This window comes from Drosophila kikkawai, chromosome 2R (assembly GCF_030179895.1).
Source record: "Drosophila kikkawai strain 14028-0561.14 chromosome 2R, DkikHiC1v2, whole genome shotgun sequence".
In the NCBI taxonomy this organism is placed as follows: Eukaryota; Metazoa; Arthropoda; class Insecta; order Diptera; family Drosophilidae; genus Drosophila; species Drosophila kikkawai.
The window spans coordinates 24,946,315-24,964,353 of NC_091729.1; the positions used below are offsets into that span (position 1 = coordinate 24,946,315).

An 18,039-nucleotide genomic window follows, 5' to 3' on the forward strand; every position below is an offset into this window, starting at 1 on the left:
ATATATAGCTGTAGGTATTACAACAAAGCTAAATTTTTATTAAAAAGGTGAAAATATATAAGCAAACTTTGCTAATTGACTGGCATACAACGGTTGAAGACATTGATAAAAGGTGCAGAACTTTGCTAATTAAAAAATTACAGACTATCGATATTTTTATAAAGTGACCGCAACCTGGACGATAAAATTATTTGAAAAATACCACAGCGGCTTGTGGAATATTTGTCAGGGTCACCAACGGCCTCTTTAAGTGTACTTGTTGTTGGTTTCCGTTGCTACTCGTGTGCACCCGCTTTGCGTAACTTTTGATTTTAATTTCCTACGCGAACCGCTTCCACCGACGCAATGGTGCTGACCAAGGAGTATCGCGTGTGCATGCCGCTTACCGTGGAGGAGGTGAGTGCCCGCCCCCATTGCTCCACCTGAGGGAACTCAACCTTGAGCTTTTATGTCATCTTTTTGCAGTACAAGATCGGGCAGCTTTACATGATTGCGCGCCACAGCCTGGAGCAATCGGAGGAGGGCGAGGGTGTGGAGGTGGTGGAGAACCGTCCGTGCGAGGACCCCGTCCACGGCAAGGGACAGTACACGGAGAAGCACATTCACTTGTCCAGGTGGGAAGCCCATTCTTAGATGCTGCGCAGTTTCCGGATAGCTCATTAAAGACACGATTTTGCATTTCGCTTCCCATTTACGTCAGCCGGCTGCCCTACTGGATACAGGCCATCTGCCCGCGCGTCTTCTACGTGATTGAAAAGTCCTGGAACTACTATCCCTACACGCTAACAGGTGAGCGAGCCCCACTGAGCAATGGCCACTGCGCATCCCCATTCCGCGCCATCCTATCCCCAAAGGGGGAGGCTATTTTTAAACCCACTTAATTATGCATTCCGGAGGTTGGGATTCCTTAACGCCTTCATCACTGACTGTGGCTCTTTTCCGGCCATATGGCAGAGCTCTCCGAGAACACATCGTGTGTTCTTTTTGGGGGCCAGCAGAGGAATTCCACGTTATCATTCAACCGGCCGGCATAGTGGTGGGGGTACGTCTGCCGATAAAGGCGCCATTAACCATCACACACACACCTGTCGGACCTGTGATACGTCATCCGTATCGATATCACCACCGGAACAGAGCCAGCCCAAGCTCCCAAATCAGCGTTCGGCAATTGGTTAACACAACTGTCGCAACTCCCAGAGCCTTTCTACCGGCCGATAAAATCTGTTTACACGCTGTCCAAGTGCACTCTAACGATAAGGTTGCCATATGCACTCTACGGGAATCGCGGTTTGCGTGTTTAGGCTTTGGGTCGTTGACTTTTGAGCTAGGGATACATTACAAGCTGGTTTATTTACTTACCTATCAGGATGGAGGTGTATCACCATTACCAGCAGCTGGTTTGTTGGTGGCTTTAGATGAAAGCTTACAAAGCCATATGGGTTTTTGGGATTCTGTGACAGGCAATTTGAAGGGTATTTTGTAGTGTTTTATATGGAAATTAGATATTATATCAACCTTTTCTTTATGTTTTATCATTGTTTATAGTATAGGGTCTTTAAACGCCTAGATATCAAAGAAAATAAGTCCTAAACAAAGCCGAAAAAGTCCCTGTTTATTTTAGGTTTAATTACACACGATATTTCCAGCTCATAACTAAATTATTTTTAAGCGCTTCTATCCCAAAAATAACCCATTAGACACGCTTGAATATTTGATGAGTGCGGTTAGTTTATTGATTTATTTTTGGATTTCTGCATTATAATTTCATGCGCTATAATCGGGACTCTAATTGGCTGGAACGGAAAACCCTGAAACAGAATACACGGTAATTGGTATGGCTTCTATTTCGGTTGTCCTTCGCTAACCAATTATCCTCAATTTACAGTGCTCCTTCATACCCAAGCTAAATGTGCTCATCAAAACCAAGTATGAGGACAACAACGGCAGCACTGAGAATGTAAGAACTTGGTTTTCAAGGTCCCTAAACGTTATTATGACAGTGATTAATAAGGCTCTTGATTGATAGTGTCTGGACTTGTCAGAGGAGGAGCTTAAGACCCGCACCGTGGATCATTTGGACATAGCATTTGATGACCTCAGTCCCAAGCATTACAAGCAAGAGGAGGATCCCAAGTTTTACAAATCCATAAAGACAAGTAAGAGGCGGCGATTTATCGAAGAATATAATTCCATATTAATTTTACTTTTATCCGTAGATCGCGGCCCACTTATCGAGGGCTGGCGGGATACAGACAAGCCCATTATGTGCTCCTATAAGGTGGTCCATGCCACCTTCGAGGTCTGGGGCCTGCAGACCAAGGTAGAAGACTTTATCCAACGCGGCATACGGGAAATTCTGCTGCTGGGCCATCGGCAGGCCTTTGCCTGGCTAGACGAGTGGCATGGCATGACCCTGGAAGATGTGCGCGACTACGAGCGCCAAAAGCAGGCCGAAACCAATGAGAAAATCCACAATACCAGTGGAGGAGCAACCAACAATGAAGCTGCGGCGGCAGGTGATGCCTCCGTTGGCGATGTGGATTAAGACGTAGACTAGTTAAGGCAACAGGATGCAGGCTGCAAAATGTACCTTCAAGGCCTCGCGGCGAAAGCTTACAAAGTTTCATAGGAAATATCTTATTCTAACATAGCATATATATATACAAATATATATGTATATCAGTGTCGATGCATTTTCAACCGGTCCAAAGAAGCTCAGAGCTCAGGAGGCACAAGAGCACCAAATATTGTTATCAAGCATAGAGAGCACGCAATTTTTAGTCAAACTTACTATATATATATATACACACGCTCTAGTGAACGGTTTGTGTTAACTATAACCCTTAGTTATTGATGTAAATTCGGTGTACAAAATACAGAATACATAGTAGCGATGTACCTAAAAAGCCAGCAAATGTTAATTACTTTTATTCTGCACCTGACCAGGGTTATTATTTGGCTCGAAATGGTGTGACCACTATTAACAGGCAATTTGTATGCCAATGAACCAGGTAGTGAGTGGGTGATTCACTAGCTATATTTCTATGGAGGTGCTATGTGCTAAGCAGATGTTACTCCCACGCAGTTCGACCCTGACACTGATCGTAAATCATTAGTCTTACACCCCCCAAACGAAAACAACAGCTGCTCTGGCTAGAACGAGCCCCCAAAATATCAGGCGGAGAGCGAGAGCTATTGATAAACCCATAGAGCCTCTCGCGGGGGCCACCAGCTGATTTCACGCTGGAGATCTCACAAAAATAATGCCAAGAAGAAGCGGCAGCGGCAGCCACCAGCGATTCGCGTACGCTTTCGCGCCGCATTTGAACTTCAAACGCGAGAAAAGTAGCACAGCGCGGATAGATACGCGGATGCGTGGAGCGATTAAACGGCGTGGCGCGCAAAAACAAATTTTTTTATATTTTTTCTGATTATGTATTTAGCATAGAGAGCAAATGGCAAAGCCAAAACAATTCCATCCGTATATTTAGCCTACCTGTGAGCGCGCGATGACAATGAAATATTCTGAATGAAAAACATCTTCGCTCGGATAAACAGTTTTCGTCTTGGAAGTAAATATTTAAAATATACAAGACATTGCCATGGCGCGGAGAAGTGCTGTGAAATATATTTCCCTATTTATCATGATCTTAATAAGGTAAAAATAAAAATAGCGGTGTGTGCAATACAAGCTCTTATCAGTGGGCTTTACAACTCGAACAGACTGTGTCTAGCTGATTTATTAATAAACATACTAAATCCTATTCTGGGTTAGGCCATATGTGGGCCATATAGTCATATAGTCAGTCTTTGTTAAACCTTTTATATGAATAGTAAAGTTAGTTATCGCCGCAGCAAAATCAAACTGAACTGATTGGGTTTTATGGTTATTATAAATGGCCTAAATGGGTCCAAAGTATGGGCACTTGGCTTACCTGGCTTCTAGTTATTTTCCAAGCTCTTAAACTCAATTTTCCTTTTAACTCTTCTAACTCTGATGAGGATCACACGCACAAAATGTGGTAATTAGGTGCCATAAACTGCAAAGGTAGCTGAAACACTTCCTCAGCATTCTCAAAATTCAAAACACCCAAGATAGTACCTTTATCGCTCAACCCCAAGCAGCGAGTAAGGGAAAACAGGCAGGTTTTTTTGGCTACCAATTTAAAAATTCTTATCACACCAACGGAGGCCGTCGACTATAAAAAGGTTTTGTTTATCAAACGTATATATAACACAAACGAAATGCTCTTAGATCTTGTCTCCTTATATATTCCCCCATAATTTCCTCTTGTCATCTCTCCTCCAGATCTAATTTAGGTTCTTGGCCAGTAGTTATCATCCGGCAATCTCAATGAAAATCGACAGCCGCTGTCATGGCGGGGATTCATAAGTAGATTTATTTAGATTTATTTCCATTGCGGAATTGATAAACGGGTTTCGAGTGCTCCGAGTGAGAACGGGTTGAACAATAAGCCCAAATTGGCTTAAATTTAATTATTCTTTGCACATTTTTTGTTGTAAAAATTCAAGTGGAAGTAGAGTACTTGGAGGGTTTTATACCCCAGAATGTCGCAAGTGGTTCTTACCCAACGCAATTTGATTGTTTTCATCAAAATAGCAGGCCAATTGCTCCAAGGTCACAAAAGTCAACTGAAAAATGTTTTGAGGCAAACTTTTCAATTAAAATTGGACAAAAACACGCAACTAGGGATGAAATCAAATCGGAAATATGGTAGAGTTTGATAAATCGAAGTTTAGAATATCGAAAAGTATAGTTTTGTAACATTAAAATATCTTTATTATCGAAAAAAAAGGTTTTTAAACAATATTTTTATATTTTAAATATTTTTAAAAAATATAAAAGCTCTTCTTCGGCATAGTTTGAAATATTAAACAGAATATCCATTTATCGGAACTTTTATTTATCGACTTTTATATAAATCTTAGCGGTGAATATCGATGCAGCATCGATTTATGAATCTTTTCAGCGATCCCCACACGCAACTTTTGCTTACAAGCAAAAATATATTGAAATACAAGTCTGAAATTCTGTATATTTTGTTTATTTTATAAATTTGGCCCCTGCTAATTAGTGATAATTGCTCGCAAGTCACTCGCAGAAAGAGTGTCGATTCTGTCAGCTATGATTTTTGGTCTTTATGCGACCGAGTCTGAGCCTCAATATAAAACGAATTTAAATATTTGTCGTTTTACCACTTGAAATCAAACAAAGCTGCTACCGAATTCCAAATTTTTTTCGCCTGTATTTATTAAGTAAATATTTTCGCGGTTATTATAATGTTTCACTTTGTATTGTGGATTGTTGAGTTTAACGCCTTGAACGTAAGCGAAAGGCTACGAAAACTTGTTAATTGTCTGTTAGACCCACTTAGACCCCTCAGGAAAATGCGCGGGGATATATTAAGAGATGATGTATGTATTTTCAAAGATTATTTTTGGAATCGAATATATCTGAAAATTATGTTTGGCAACATACTAAGAGATGCTGACCTACCTCTCTCTTTATACTATATATTAAGTAACATAATTTAGTTTAAGTTCTATTAGCTTTTTCGGGGAGGACTGTCTGTCACCCTGTGATCTGGCACCTCGACATGTGCTAAGTGGGCATCATGTGATGTACTCTCCTCCGTGCGCTAATAGAACCGCCATATAGACGGAGTAAACAAGAGATTTTCATACTGCGCAGGCACACGGCTCGGAGTTGTGCTACCGTTCAGATTAGTGACTCTATATACATATATATGTTTACCCCAAGTCGGCTAGAAGCAGTTTGCAGTGCCTAAAACCCAACCAAGAGCCAAAGACCAGGAGCTATTTTTAAATCAAGTTGCGAAAAATAGAACATGCTTTTTGGAGGTTCTTATAAGACTTATCTGTGAGTAGCAAATTTCCTGGATCTCTTTTTGGTACCATAAATAAAAAAAAAGAGCTAATTAAATAGTCAGTATCTAATTTTTTGTAGTATTCCGTCCGTATCTGTGTTTTTCCCCAAGCAATTAAGTCTTACCTGGCATCTGCTTATCATGCGTTGGCCCTAAACGAGCGTTGCTCTGCGACGGAATTATCACCAGCAATTTGAGGGCTCTAAAAATAATCATGAGATAGTCTAGTCTAGTCTGGTCTATTGACTTACCAATTATCTGCTACTTAGACTGAGCCAAGCCGCCGAGGAGTCTGATGGCCCTGAAGGAACCACCACTACAATGGTGGCCACCACCACCACCACGAAGATCACTACGATGCCAGACTTTACACATGGCTGCTATGACTGGACGTCTGCTCCGGAGGCAGCGGGCGGAAACTGTGCCAGATTGACCCGAAACGGAACCCTGAAGTGCTACGGCGGGATGAATAACCTGGCTGCTCTGACGTGAGTACTCTTTTTTCGCGTTGTTTGTCCTACTGATGTTCGTGTAAACACCCAAATTTAAACAAGAAATCGTAAAAGAGTCTTTACTTAAGTGTCTTTCAGTTAATAGAATATTTTTAGAGACGTAGATTCAGGAAAATTGGAGTTTCCCATATTTATAAAGCGTTTCCTTTAGGAGAATTTGATCAAATTCCTTTGAAATACTTTTGATTCTTCAGTTTATTTTTAACATTTGATCTTTATTGTCTTAAAAAAATATATAACAAGAAAGAAAGCTAACTTTGGCCAGCCAAAGTTTGTATACCCTTGCAGGTAACAATTAAAATATATCATAACTAAGCCAAAAATGCATTAATTTCGATTCGGAAAGCAGTTTTGTGTTAGTTTTTACTTATTTAAAAAAACTGCAAACCAAATTTAAAATTTTAAGAAATCAAAATTTTTGGCCATTTTTGCAAATTTTCATGATGTAACCCCTTATCAAATTTCGCAAAAATGGCCAAAAAATCGATTTCTTCCGGACATGTCTAGAAAGATTCCCCTGTTGATGCTGGTCAAGAATATATATGGTTTATGGGGTCGAAAATGATTCCTTGACTTACAAAAATATTATTTTGTATTATAAAATCGGATTTTTTATATTAAAAAACTTCTTAATTTTTTTAAGATTAAAAATATCACAACTCGGCCAAAAGATCACTAATTTTAAATCGGAAAACTGTTCTGTGCAAGATTTTCTACAGCTAATAAATCTGCATACTTCATTTAAAAATGTTGAAAATTCAATTTTTTATCAAAATCCAAAATTTTAATGATTTATCAAATTTTGCAAAAATGGCCAAAAAATCGATTTCTTCCGGACATGTCTAGAAAGATTCCCCTGTTGATGCTGATCAAGAATATATATGGTTTATGGGGTCGGAAATGATTCCTTGACTTAGAAAAATATTATTTTGTATTATAAAATCGGATTTTTTATATTAAAAAACTTCTTGATTTTTTTAATACATTTTTAAAATTAAAAATATCATAACTCGACTAAAAGAGCATTAATTTTAAATCAGAAAACTGTTCTGTGCTAGATTTTCTACAGTTAATAAATCTGCATACTTCATTTAAAAATGTTGAAAATTCAATTTTTTATCAAAATCAAAAATTTTAATGATGTAACCCCTTATAAAATTTTGCAAAAATGGCCAAAAAATCGATTTCTTCCTGGCATATCTAGAAAGATTCCCCTGTTGACGCTGATCAAGAATATATATACTTTATAGGGTCGGAAACGTCTCCTTCACTGCGTTGCAAACTTCTGACTGAAATTATAATACCCCTGCAAGGGTATAAAAATTAAAATTTTTAGTAATCCTTACCTTTTTCTTCCAGTAAACTCAGTCGCCATCAGCCAGCCCTCGAAATGCTCCTCTGCGGCTGGCCTCACGATGGCTTCAATCCCCTTAAAGAGCTGCAGAAGCTGCCCCGTCTCCGATCTCTTACGATCGAATACAGCGGTTTCACTGAGTTCAAGTTCGACTTTCCGGAAATGCATGACCTGCAGACCATCAACATTTCATGGACGAATCTCTCGTACATCTCCTCGCGCACCTTCAAGCGAGTGCATCCCCTCAAAATCCTGGACCTGCGCTGGAACCAGCTTATTCAGCTGGATGGACCCCTTTTGCTGCCCCGCAATTTTGAGCAGCTGTATCTGGCGGGGAATCCCTGGAACTGCACTAGGAATTTCAAGTGGATTTTACTGCAGCCGGAGAAGGGACGACTAGTGGTGGACAGGGATGAGCTTATCTGCACGGATCGCAAGTACAAGGAGCGCCAGATGCTGCTTGTTATGCATTACAAATTGGTGAGGTTTAAAGTAAACAAACCATTATAATTTATATTTAATAAAATATAATTTTAGGAGTTGAAAACTCAATGCCAGTCTCATGAGGATCTGAGGAACTGCACTTGCCTGATGCATCATATCTTGCCCAAGACACACATTCCTTTATACACGGTGAACTGTTCCCACTTGCAGTTTCATCGATTGCCTGCCTTTTTGCCAGAAAACACAACCACGTTGGCCATTAATGATAATATGGTGAGATTAATGATATTTCCCTTTTCTAACTTTATAATAAAACTTCCTCTGTACCCCCAAGATCAGCGACATCAATCCTCTACGTGACAATCCCCACTATCGCCATGTGGTGGACATTCAGCTGGAGAACAATCGCGTATCCAATGTGGACGACTTGGAGGACACCTACTGGCTGCAAAACTTCCGGCTGCTCAACTTGCGTGGCAACAATCTTCGCAAGCTTCATGTCTACGCTTTGGATAATGCTTTAAACGACAATGAGAATGCCAATCTGTTGCTGCTCAGTCGGAATCCCTGGCATTGCACCTGTAAGTTTGGCAGTCGTCTTCGGGAGCTACTAACCAAGTACAAGGACATTGTGAGGGATGCCTGGAATGTGTCCTGCACCTACATGCAGGAGGATGAGCAGCGGCTGGCCAAGGTGCTCACCCTCAGTCGCCAGGATATGTGTAATGTCAGCGTGGATAGTGGTCCTCTGATACATCCCATTGACTGGCTTAATGCCGTGCTGGCAAGTCTTATACTTCTCATCCTGGGCAAGCTGGCCTTTGATTACTATCATTACAAGTATTACGGACGAGTTCCTTGGATTGTGATGAAAATGCCTTAGCTTTAAGGAGGTGAATATGGAGGAGAAAAGTTTGAAATGGTATCTAAAATATCATTACCTTTGGGATTTCGAAATTTAATTAAGGAAAAATATCACATTTAACGTAAAAAAAATCTAAATATTAGTAAAAAATGATTTATTTCTTCCTTTCCCAAAGTAAACCACAGAAGAAAGTATTTCTCAAACACAGACGACAACGCGACGGTTTATTTTTCATAAATCTACAAAACAATACCGATCTTTGTATCATATATGAATATTTATGTATATATAGGTATTTATGTATTATGTATATTTAAGCTAAGTCAACGCAAAAACTCTCAAAATAGTTGTTTGTCTTCTATGTATATAGCATTTTGCACAGAATTTACAGTGCTGCTAAAACAGTTTCATAGTTTAAAATCATGTCTCCTCTCAAGTTCCTTTCACATTCGACGGTTTTTTGCATTTAAATTGGCACAAAGCGCTTAAGAATACCATAAAAATATAATTAAGATAATGATAATAGAGCGACTAAGAACGGAACGAGTGCTACAAATAATTATTCCACCTAAACGAATCTAATTCTTGCATCGTATTTACAATTAAAAGTGTAAGATATAGTAACTAAAATAAGTGTACAGATTACAAGCTTATAAATTAAACAACAACAGTGCTGGACATTGTAAACGAAGCATAAAAACAGTTTTGTACTTTACATCGATCAAGTGAAATGATAAAACAAGGCTAAGGGGAATCCCACGCGAGTGGGGGCTTGGGAAAAGTTCAACAACTGCCGCGTTTCTCTTTGTAAATTTGCATATAAAATTCGTCAAAGTAAGAGTATAAATATGCTTTTAAAATCGAGTTCCCTTGTATATTATGTATATGATATGGAAACATTTTCCAAACCGGAAACAACTCGCGCGGGGGGAGATCGCAAAGTAAACAACAGCAGCGGATGGCATTAAGTTGGCTTTTTTACGGCGCTTCCCGTTAACGTTTTTGGTTTTCTTCTTTTTTTGGCTAAGCATGCGAGTATTCAATATGTTTATAATTATTACGACGATCTAGGCTACGTCCTAGAACAGCATGTAGGAATGATCGCGTTCCAGCCGCGACTTGGCGCGCATCTGTATGTTACCAATGGGATCCGAGGGCGGTGGTATCCCATTGATCTGATGGGTGGGCTCCTTGTAGAAGAACTCGGTCCTTCCGCTCTTGTGGCCATAGTAAACAGAGTCATGGGATCTGGCAGGGACATCATTTTATATTACAACTTTAAGGAGAGATTGGGGACTCACCTCAGTATCAAGTCTGTGAGATGATGGTGACCACTGGAATGTATCGAGTGCATGCTCTCCAGTATATTAAGCTCTAGGGGATTCCAGGGACCATTCCTTTGGAGCACATCCCATTTGGCATCCACGCACATGAAGCTATAGTTGCTGCCATCCCGCTTGTCGCCCTCCACATTCACATTCAGAGTCTGATTCAGTTGAGATTCCATGTGCGGAAACTTGGCCACGCAAATGTCAAACTAAATCGGGGGAAAATCAATTATAAATAGCAAAAAAAAGAAGGAAGAAACAATCTTATACTCACCATCTTCTGCACCACCTTCTGCTGATGACAGGTGCCCTCCTCCATGAGCAAGAGCAGGGTCATGTTCTGCTGTCCGCATATATACAGTTCCGTGCGCTGCAGGCCATCAGTTTGTCCAGAAGCTGGCGGCAGAGCAGGAGCACTGGACATAACAGCCAAGGCATCCACTGCATCCTCGCATTTCAAGGAACTGCGACGTGGAAAGACCTTGCTGCTGGTCAGCGGCGTTTGTATTTCAATCGGTGTGGTTTCACTGAGAGCCAGAACAGACAGCTTGGCCATTAGGGGAGTCAAGGGTACACCTCCTGCCACACTGCGACTGGAGGAGCGCTCTCCAAATGTAGCTTCACCCGCTGACTTTAAAGGCAAGGTCATAGAACGCTTATCCAAGGGAGTCTTGGCCTTTGCAGAGTTGTTGAGATTCCTATCAGCCGAAGCTGCCTCCGCCTCTGCAGCCTGTTGTCTCATGTGCTCGTCCAACTTCTGGATTTCAGCATTAAACTCCTTGAACTCCGCCACCAAAGCTGCCAGCTCAGCATCCTGATGAGCCTGCTCGCTGGCTGCCCCCCACAGCCGGCGGTACTGATCGAGGAACTGCTGGAACAGACTGCGAGAGATCTGCTGGCCGTTAGTATTGAAAACCGGATAGGTGGGATCGCTGATGGTTCGCGAAGTGATCTTCTCGTCGTTCTCTATGAAATCCGGCGAGCCTGACGAGGAGTCATCACTATTACCACTTCCATTTCGATTAACATCCGTCTTAAAGCCCGTGATGTGGTTGAGTTTCTTGGAAATGGCACGCAGGGCATCCTGCAGATCCGCAGACGACTTGCGGCGAGTCATCTGCTTGCTAGGATTGCTGATGAAGTTCTGGAAGAACTTCTCCACATCAAGCTTCAGGGAATTGCGCCGCGACTGTGACTTGCCATTGGAGTTGTGGACATCCTCGGCCTTGCCCTCGGGATCATCGGGATTGGCGCAAATGGACATTACACTGCCCACGGGCAGAACTTTGTTCTCGGTCATTGGGGTGTTGCACACGCTGGTGCGTCCAATGAACTCCGGATAGGAGTCTGTCTCGTCAAAGTTGATGGATGCGATTCCGGACTCGGGCAAGTCCTTGCTGTGCATGCTCTTGAGGCGCAGTGGAAGGTGTGTGGGTCTCATGGCCTTGGGTCTAGCTGGGGGCATCTCCACGGTAGTCGGTTGCTGCGACTGCTGCTGCTCTTGTTCTGGCGCCTGCTCCTCCTCGGGTATGTGGGTGAAGATCAGCGACTTGTCCCGCTTGATTTTCCGCTTAGCATATTGGAAAGGCATTCCACTGTGCGGCAGCTGAGCTGTGCTCATCAGCTGCAGATTCTGGGCACGCTGGGCCTCTCCAGCCAGCTCACGGTACTGCTTCTGCTCCATGTAAACCACCAGCATCTGGACGCCATTGGGAATGTGAAACTGCTGCTGGATGGACACCTGCTCGGCGGCTGTGCGAATGTGTCGCGGATCGGTGAGGACCAGTTGCTTGGTCACCATGTCGCTTAGCTGAGAGGCCACCACTCTGAAAGGAAAAGGAATAAATTCTGCGATTCTTAAGATTTAAAGTTTGCTTAAACTCACTTGTTGTGGTAGAGTATGGCCCCACCTAGGATCCCCTTAGTCTGCTGGCAACTCTGCAGCGTTTGTATGGCCTCCAGGAAGATGTGACTGGCGGTCTGTTAAAGAAAACTTTATATTTATAAATGAACTCTCAGAAAGCTCAAGGATTCACCCACCTTTGGCATGCGCAACCTGGGCACATTTTGGAATGTGTTGCCATTCCTTTGCAGCATTGGCAGATATGTCTCAAAGATGTGGTAGAGCTTCTCGCTGAGATTTCGACTATTCAATGCAGGTGGCAGAGCATACTGATCGTATAGAGTTTGCAAATCGCGATGGAAAAACTTGAGCAGGGAACTCAGCAGCTCGGCGCGGTGTTCTAGGAGTTCATCGCCTATGTTACGATCAGTGCCAACAGCCTTTAAGTATAAAATTTTTAATTATATTTTAAATATTTAAAAAAATAGAGTTTAATAATTACCAAGGTAAAACGTCCAAACTCCTTGAGCACAAACTTGCCATTCTGCAAGGCCAGGATACGCGGCTTGAAGAAGCAATCCTTGAGGAAGTACGAAGTGCCCATCAACTGTCCGCAGAGAGCCACCTTTTGGGTATCCGAAACCCAACTGGGATGGAAATATAGCACCGCTGCTATGGGATCATCCGCTTCTTCCTGAAGACACTCTGTGTCGTAGACAAACACAATCATAGTCTCCCTAGAAGTAGGTCAAGACAGAAGAGAAATTAAGAAAGGTTTAAACAAGAAGAATTTAATAAACAATTAAAAAAGGAAAGCAATATTCCAATATCTTAGTTTCAAGGAACTTTTTTCTAATATATTTTCCACTACAAGTCAATTTTAAGGCTTCGTTATAGACCACCTTTCGCTGAGGAGCAAAGGCTCCCGTTGCTTCTGCTGCAGCTGCTGCCATCGCTTGTGCCTGGACTTGCGCCAGTCCCGAAACATTGTTCTAAAAGAGATTCCGTAGACCGAAAGCTACCAAGTTTAGAGCTGCATCGTCGCTGTTCCCGCTTATCACATTTCTACAAGCGAACGCTGATTCTGATAAGTCAACAAGCCAATACCGCCACACAGTGCCAACTGTCTGAGGTCTGATGTGGCCCAGCTGCCTGACTGAAGTATATAGTAAGTAGTACCTAAACTGGGTGATATGGGAGAGTGCGCTGAGCGACGTGATCAGAATTCCGCTCGCGCCAAAGGTGAGCGTTGCGAGCAGGTGAGAAAGCGTCGCTGTTTTCTCAATCGCTGCGGTTGAGCGGGCTTACGAGTGGTATACGTAATAAAAGCATGAAAGCAATGTCAATTGTATTGATTACAGCTTGAGAGCCAAGCTAAGGTTGAGCTTAGTAATATAATTTCTTAATTTTTAGATCCCTGTCAAGTCAAAATGGTTTGTTATTTAATGTTTTTATTATTAAGTATTTATTAAGCATTCCATAAACAAGTTTTCTAGTTATCCCGCCCAAGTTTTCAATACAGCCAAGTTAACACCACCAAATTCCTTTCTCACAATGCTATACTTGGCCGTATAACCATTGACACCTGCCTCGTAATTGATCTCAAGGACCAGGGGAGGAGACTTGGGGCGATCGAAGAAGGGCTCCTTGTAGTAACCCTTGACATTGAGGTTACCCGGAGAGATTTCCTTTACAGTTTCCAAACGGTAAGCCAAACTGGGCAAAATTATCCTTTAAATTAAGAAAAGAAATTCACTCTATGCTACAAATAAGTTTTAATATGGATTTACCGGACTAAATATCGATCTTCAAAGGAATCTACAGTGACGCCCTTGGTTACACGAGGCGGCACTAGCCACAGAACCGAATTGGGCACGGAAGTGGCCGCCCAACTTTCATATAAAATAACTAGTAAGAAGAACTACAATCTATATATTAGCCAAAGTTTAAAAATATATATAAATATATTTAGAACATACCGTGCTAAATAATTTAGGAGCAGACATGTTGATCTGCTGGCAGTTGCCTTGAGACTGGAAATAGATCTTGGCAAGATTCGCATAGCCAAAAGATAAAAACGAGTCTATAACTGGCTTAAACTTATTATAAAAACAAATAAACCAATTTTCTGGTTTCTTAAATTCCATCCAAGTCAAGGTTTATTCTTGTTTTGCAAATTGTTTCAATCACTCAACACTTTAACATTCAGTATTATATAACTTTTCTGATTTTAACCCGCTATAGTTTTCAGGGCAGCCGGAGGAAGGTGTTGAACTTGGTTCTTTTGCTCGGAGTAGCTATACTTGGCCACATAGCCATTGGTTCCGGCCTCATAGGTGACTAACAGGTACTTGGAATCCGGAAAGGGCTGCCCAAAGCTACCTCTGACCAGAAGCTGCCCCGGAGAAATCTCTTCAACAGTCTCCTCGCGTCCCGTTCCATCTACATCGATCCTAGTTAATTGTAATGACTTATTTTTTGTTGAATGATCAACTATTCTATACAAAATATTTACCTGAGGTAATATTTATTATCAAAAGGCACTAACAGAACACCATTATCGTTAAGGTTCGGCACATGAAGACCAATTGTTTCTGCCGAAATTGCCCGGTTTATAAGCAGAATCAATAGGATCTAAAGCTTGTATTGTTGTAAATATATTCAAGAGACTCTGAACCACTCACAGTGCTAAATATTTTGACAGACATGGCGATGATGATCTTACGAAGGCTGCTGGGCGACTGACATTCTCAAAAGACAAAAAGTTGGAGCTAAAGCTAATTTCCAATCAATACAAGTTTTAAACTGGAAGCGTTAATAAACCAAACAAAAACAAACCAAGCTCAATGTGGTTTGCTAAAGAGATTTTTATAGAAAATCCAGATTATAACCTTGACCAAATATATTTAAAAAATGTATTGCGAGCTAAGGGATTTAATATTTTGATAAACCAATCCATGAATCTATTTGGTAGTTAATTTACTGGTTCCTTCATAACATAAATTTTCTTGTTAAGAACCCTCTTCCAAATATATTTCTCCCATCTTTAATTTTGTAAGAATTTAATGAAACTATATTTCACACTGTATTATTTATTAAATTTATTGCAATGTGTATTTTTACTAATCTCACGAATTTAATTCTATACAAACTTATAAAGCTTATCCAGCGCCAGATTTCAGGGCATTGGGACTCAGGAACAAGGGAAATTGTGGCGGCGGGGTTGGTGGTCCCTTACCATAGCTATACTTGGCCACATATCCATTGGGACCCGCCTCATAGGTGACCACTAGATGGGCACCATGATCCTCGTAGGGCTGATTGATCACTCCATTAACTTGCAAATGACCGGCTTCATTCTGTTTCACTGTCTCCTGGCGGATGGTGCCACCAGGTTGCTCGATTCTGTGGCGGAAATAGAAATCCTAAAAATTCAAATCTAAACAAACCGAAGTTTAACCCGAACTACCTAAGAAAGTACTCCTGATTGAGGGGCTCTAGCTGGAAGCCATTAGTGCGAATTTGTGGCACCAAAGTGGGCGAGTTCTGTAGCGCTCCCGAGGCCAAGTTAACGAGGAGAATAGCGAATAACTAAGAATATAGTATATAAGTGGTCATAATTTATGCACTTTCTTTGCGAATTTCCAGCACTCACCGCGCAAAAACCAGGAGGAGAACGAAACATGATGACCTGTCTATGGTTGAACGAAAACTATCTAAACCCGCGACCAATGCCTCATCGTAGAGCCCAAAACGAAGGCTGGCTTAATTAAGAGGCAAACAAGTTTTGACTCAAGCGATGTTGAGATACCAAAAAAAAAAATCACACTTCTGTCCACCTACTAAATCGCAAGCTTTTTACATATGACTGCAAAAATTCCCAAGCATCATTGGATCAGGGTTCGAGTAGGGAAGACAATTAAATTGACAGATCTAGCGAAAACCAGTTACCAACCTTCAAAGTCACAATTAACTTGGTTCAAATTAATTTATAATGTAATGATGCTCACTGCTTACTGTTCAATGCATCATGCCAAAAAAATAAGCTTGCCATGATGGGTTTGCTATTAAATTAAACACCTGCGGGGAGTTCCCAAGTTATTATTTAACAGTTTCTACGTGAGAAGAGTTAACTTGGGGAATCTTTAAAATACGAAATTCAAAGGTTTTTGACCTTAGAACTAGGAATTAATTATAGTTAATTTAAGGGAACTGTTAATTCTTAATATTAATTAAGTACTAGGGATTTAGGCCAATTTCTGAGGAGTATAAATATAAAACATACACATCGTGGGTACTAAATTAATACAATAATTAATATTAATACAAATTTTTAATTTCTTTTGTAAATTTTAAATATTACACTTACCACTTAAGCAATTTATTGTTTTTATAGATAGAACATTTGACTATCATTAGTGTTGATTATTATTTAATTACTTGATTATTACTAATTAAAAGCATATTAAGTATTTATAGAAGAAATTTTGATTGATAATGGTTTTTGCTATATCCATTATAATCTCCAGATAAACCTAATAGAAACCATACATTTTCTCCCTTAAGGGGGGGGTAAGGTTAATTCGGTGCAAAAAAGGCCACTTTTCAAAAAGTTATTGTGGCGGAATGGCTAACGTTAGCTTAATGAATTAAATACCATATAATAACACAACATTTGAATAATTTTTAATAAATTTTGTATTGAAAAATATTTAGAGGTAGAGAAGTTATAGGGAATCTCCCGAGTCGCCTCCAAAAAAAGTTGTTTTGCGGTGTACATCCTAACAGTCCACAGGATCATCCGATCTAAAAAAATTATACCTCATTCGTTAAAGGATAAGTGTCCCGAGGTATTCACGAAGAGTTTTTATTTTTAAAATTTTTTCCCTATTTTTTATCAAAATTTGAAGTCAAAACCCCGATTTTTGACAAAAAAATTAAGTTAATTTGTTAAATAAAAAATATAAGAAAATTAAAAATTAAAAAAAGCTCCACGTGAATACCTGTAGAATTATCCAAAGAAGTTATGTTCCAAATTTCAAACCGATTGGTTCAGTAGATTTTGAGTTATCGTGTACACCGATTTTCAAAATGGCATTTTTCAGGAGAGCGCTTTAAACTTTGCGATTCTCATGCATTGAACACCAACCGACCTTCGTTCAACTCCGCATAACTTTGTCAATATTCCTATGATCGATGTAAAACTTGGACATAATATTCTTAAGATGTTGAACTTTCAAAATAAAAAATAAAAAAAAATTTACGAAAAAAAAAATTAAATACCTTACCCCCCCCTTAACCGGTTACTTTTACCGTTTGAACTCTTGACATTTGATCAATTTCTCTTATCGCGGAATCGATACTTTCTTCGCCTGCCCCTTCTTCCTACGCTGATTGTGTATGTGAATGCGAATTAGCTGGTGGGCAAAGGGGGGGGAGTGGGCGGAGGCTGCAGCTCAAAACAAACACAAAAATACCCTCACATACACAGCGCGCCGCCCACACAAACACACAGACAGGCAAAAGACCCAAGAAGTTTTCGCTTTCAAGCCTTATCACTTACTTTGTGGCCATGGTGTATTGCACTGTGAGCTCTCTGAGTGGAGAATTTATTGCACTTAGTTTTCACTGCACTTCATTCATTTTCTTTTTTATTTTGAGTTTTTCCGAGAGCAGCCAGCGGGCAGCGTTGCCAATCTAGCTGTTTATCCGCTAGATCTAAAACTAGCTGCCATCGGGAACTGTAGCTACTTTCCAGATAAAAATCGTAGCTAGATTTAGCTA

The 18,039-nt window shown here is 40.6% G+C and overlaps 6 protein-coding genes across 9 annotated transcripts; 2 read left to right on the plus strand and 4 right to left on the minus strand.

Annotated features, from left to right (window-relative positions):
- Window positions 1–230: 230 nt before the first annotated feature.
- On the plus strand, window positions 231–2,915 carry rdgBbeta (cytoplasmic phosphatidylinositol transfer protein 1). Its single transcript, XM_017164206.3, has 7 exons — window positions 231–396; window positions 466–614; window positions 701–789; window positions 1,818–1,825; window positions 1,886–1,957; window positions 2,027–2,156; window positions 2,217–2,915. The coding sequence occupies exons 1-7, from the start codon at window positions 346–348 to the stop codon at window positions 2,543–2,545; spliced, it is 828 nt and encodes a 275-aa protein (XP_017019695.1). The 5' UTR covers window positions 231–345; the 3' UTR covers window positions 2,546–2,915.
- Window positions 2,916–3,343: 428 nt separating this feature from the next.
- swi2 (Protein singed wings 2) lies at window positions 3,344–9,308 on the plus strand. Of its 2 annotated transcripts, none has more exons than XM_017164480.3 (5): window positions 3,344–3,658; window positions 6,179–6,397; window positions 7,781–8,255; window positions 8,313–8,492; window positions 8,554–9,308. In XM_017164480.3, the coding sequence occupies exons 1-5, from the start codon at window positions 3,603–3,605 to the stop codon at window positions 9,100–9,102; spliced, it is 1,479 nt and encodes a 492-aa protein (XP_017019969.1). In that variant the 5' UTR covers window positions 3,344–3,602; the 3' UTR covers window positions 9,103–9,308. The 2 variants fall into 2 exon arrangements, with proteins under 2 accessions (XP_017019969.1, XP_070140121.1); XM_070284020.1 differs by having other exon boundaries at window positions 3,344–3,572.
- On the minus strand, window positions 9,277–17,953 carry HPS4 (Hermansky-Pudlak syndrome 4 protein). Of its 2 annotated transcripts, none has more exons than XM_017164479.3 (7): window positions 17,819–17,953; window positions 12,758–12,992; window positions 12,453–12,695; window positions 12,298–12,392; window positions 10,687–12,238; window positions 10,386–10,621; window positions 9,277–10,332 (listed from the first exon to the last, which is right to left on the minus strand). In XM_017164479.3, exons 1-7 carry the CDS (start codon window positions 17,827–17,829, stop codon window positions 10,164–10,166), a joined length of 2,541 nt encoding a protein of 846 aa, XP_017019968.1. In that variant the 5' UTR covers window positions 17,830–17,953; the 3' UTR covers window positions 9,277–10,163. The 2 variants fall into 2 exon arrangements, with proteins under 2 accessions (XP_017019968.1, XP_017019967.1); XM_017164478.3 differs by lacking the exon at window positions 17,819–17,953 and adding an exon at window positions 13,158–13,381.
- LOC138927990 (uncharacterized) lies at window positions 13,752–14,276 on the minus strand. Its single transcript, XM_070283858.1, has 3 exons — window positions 14,235–14,276; window positions 14,046–14,176; window positions 13,752–13,986 (listed from the first exon to the last, which is right to left on the minus strand). Exons 1-3 carry the CDS (start codon window positions 14,259–14,261, stop codon window positions 13,752–13,754), a joined length of 393 nt encoding a protein of 130 aa, XP_070139959.1. The 5' UTR covers window positions 14,262–14,276.
- LOC108073023 (uncharacterized) lies at window positions 14,390–14,995 on the minus strand. 2 transcript variants are annotated; one of them, XM_017164481.3, is made up of 3 exons: window positions 14,940–14,985; window positions 14,771–14,889; window positions 14,390–14,708 (listed from the first exon to the last, which is right to left on the minus strand). In XM_017164481.3, the coding sequence occupies exons 1-3, from the start codon at window positions 14,961–14,963 to the stop codon at window positions 14,486–14,488; spliced, it is 366 nt and encodes a 121-aa protein (XP_017019970.1). In that variant the 5' UTR covers window positions 14,964–14,985; the 3' UTR covers window positions 14,390–14,485. The 2 variants fall into 2 exon arrangements, 1 of the variants encoding a protein (XP_017019970.1); XR_001770643.2 differs by having other exon boundaries at window positions 14,611–14,725; window positions 14,771–14,995.
- Window positions 15,417–15,940, minus strand: LOC108072868 (uncharacterized). The gene is made up of 3 exons (XM_017164187.1): window positions 15,911–15,940; window positions 15,725–15,846; window positions 15,417–15,660 (listed from the first exon to the last, which is right to left on the minus strand). Exons 1-3 carry the CDS (start codon window positions 15,938–15,940, stop codon window positions 15,417–15,419), a joined length of 396 nt encoding a protein of 131 aa, XP_017019676.1.
- Window positions 17,954–18,039: the final 86 nt, after the last annotated feature.

Coding starts and splice junctions, on each gene's coding strand:
- rdgBbeta (XM_017164206.3), top strand. CDS start 346: ATGGTGCTGACCAAGGAGTATCGCGTGTGCATGCCGCTTACCGTGGAG. Junction 615..700: donor AAGCACATTCACTTGTCCAG/GTGGGAAGCCCA, acceptor CATTTACGTCAG/CCGGCTGCCCTACTGGATAC. Junction 1,958..2,026: donor ACAACGGCAGCACTGAGAAT/GTAAGAACTTGG, acceptor CTTGATTGATAG/TGTCTGGACTTGTCAGAGGA.
- swi2 (XM_017164480.3), top strand. CDS start 3,603: ATGGCGCGGAGAAGTGCTGTGAAATATATTTCCCTATTTATCATGATC. Junction 3,659..6,178: donor TTTATCATGATCTTAATAAG/GTAAAAATAAAA, acceptor TCTGCTACTTAG/ACTGAGCCAAGCCGCCGAGG. Junction 8,256..8,312: donor TTGTTATGCATTACAAATTG/GTGAGGTTTAAA, acceptor ATATAATTTTAG/GAGTTGAAAACTCAATGCCA.
- HPS4 (XM_017164478.3), bottom strand. CDS start 13,243: ATGTTTCGGGACTGGCGCAAGTCCAGGCACAAGCGATGGCAGCAGCTG. Junction 12,239..12,297: donor GCCATACTCTACCACAACAA/GTGAGTTTAAGC, acceptor TTTTCCTTTCAG/AGTGGTGGCCTCTCAGCTAA. Junction 10,333..10,385: donor CTCACAGACTTGATACTGAG/GTGAGTCCCCAA, acceptor TGTCCCTGCCAG/ATCCCATGACTCTGTTTACT.
- LOC138927990 (XM_070283858.1), bottom strand. CDS start 14,261: ATGTCTGCTCCTAAATTATTTAGCACG. Junction 14,177..14,234: donor CTCCTAAATTATTTAGCACG/GTATGTTCTAAA, acceptor TATAGATTGTAG/TTCTTCTTACTAGTTATTTT. Junction 13,987..14,045: donor GAAGATCGATATTTAGTCCG/GTAAATCCATAT, acceptor CTTAATTTAAAG/GATAATTTTGCCCAGTTTGG.
- LOC108073023 (XM_017164481.3), bottom strand. CDS start 14,963: ATGTCTGTCAAAATATTTAGCACT. Junction 14,890..14,939: donor CTGTCAAAATATTTAGCACT/GTGAGTGGTTCA, acceptor TACAAGCTTTAG/ATCCTATTGATTCTGCTTAT. Junction 14,709..14,770: donor GATAATAAATATTACCTCAG/GTAAATATTTTG, acceptor ACAATTAACTAG/GATCGATGTAGATGGAACGG.
- LOC108072868 (XM_017164187.1), bottom strand. CDS start 15,940: ATGTTTCGTTCTCCTCCTGGTTTTTGCGCG. Junction 15,847..15,910: donor CTCCTCCTGGTTTTTGCGCG/GTGAGTGCTGGA, acceptor CTATATTCTTAG/TTATTCGCTATTCTCCTCGT. Junction 15,661..15,724: donor AATCAGGAGTACTTTCTTAG/GTAGTTCGGGTT, acceptor TTTCCGCCACAG/AATCGAGCAACCTGGTGGCA.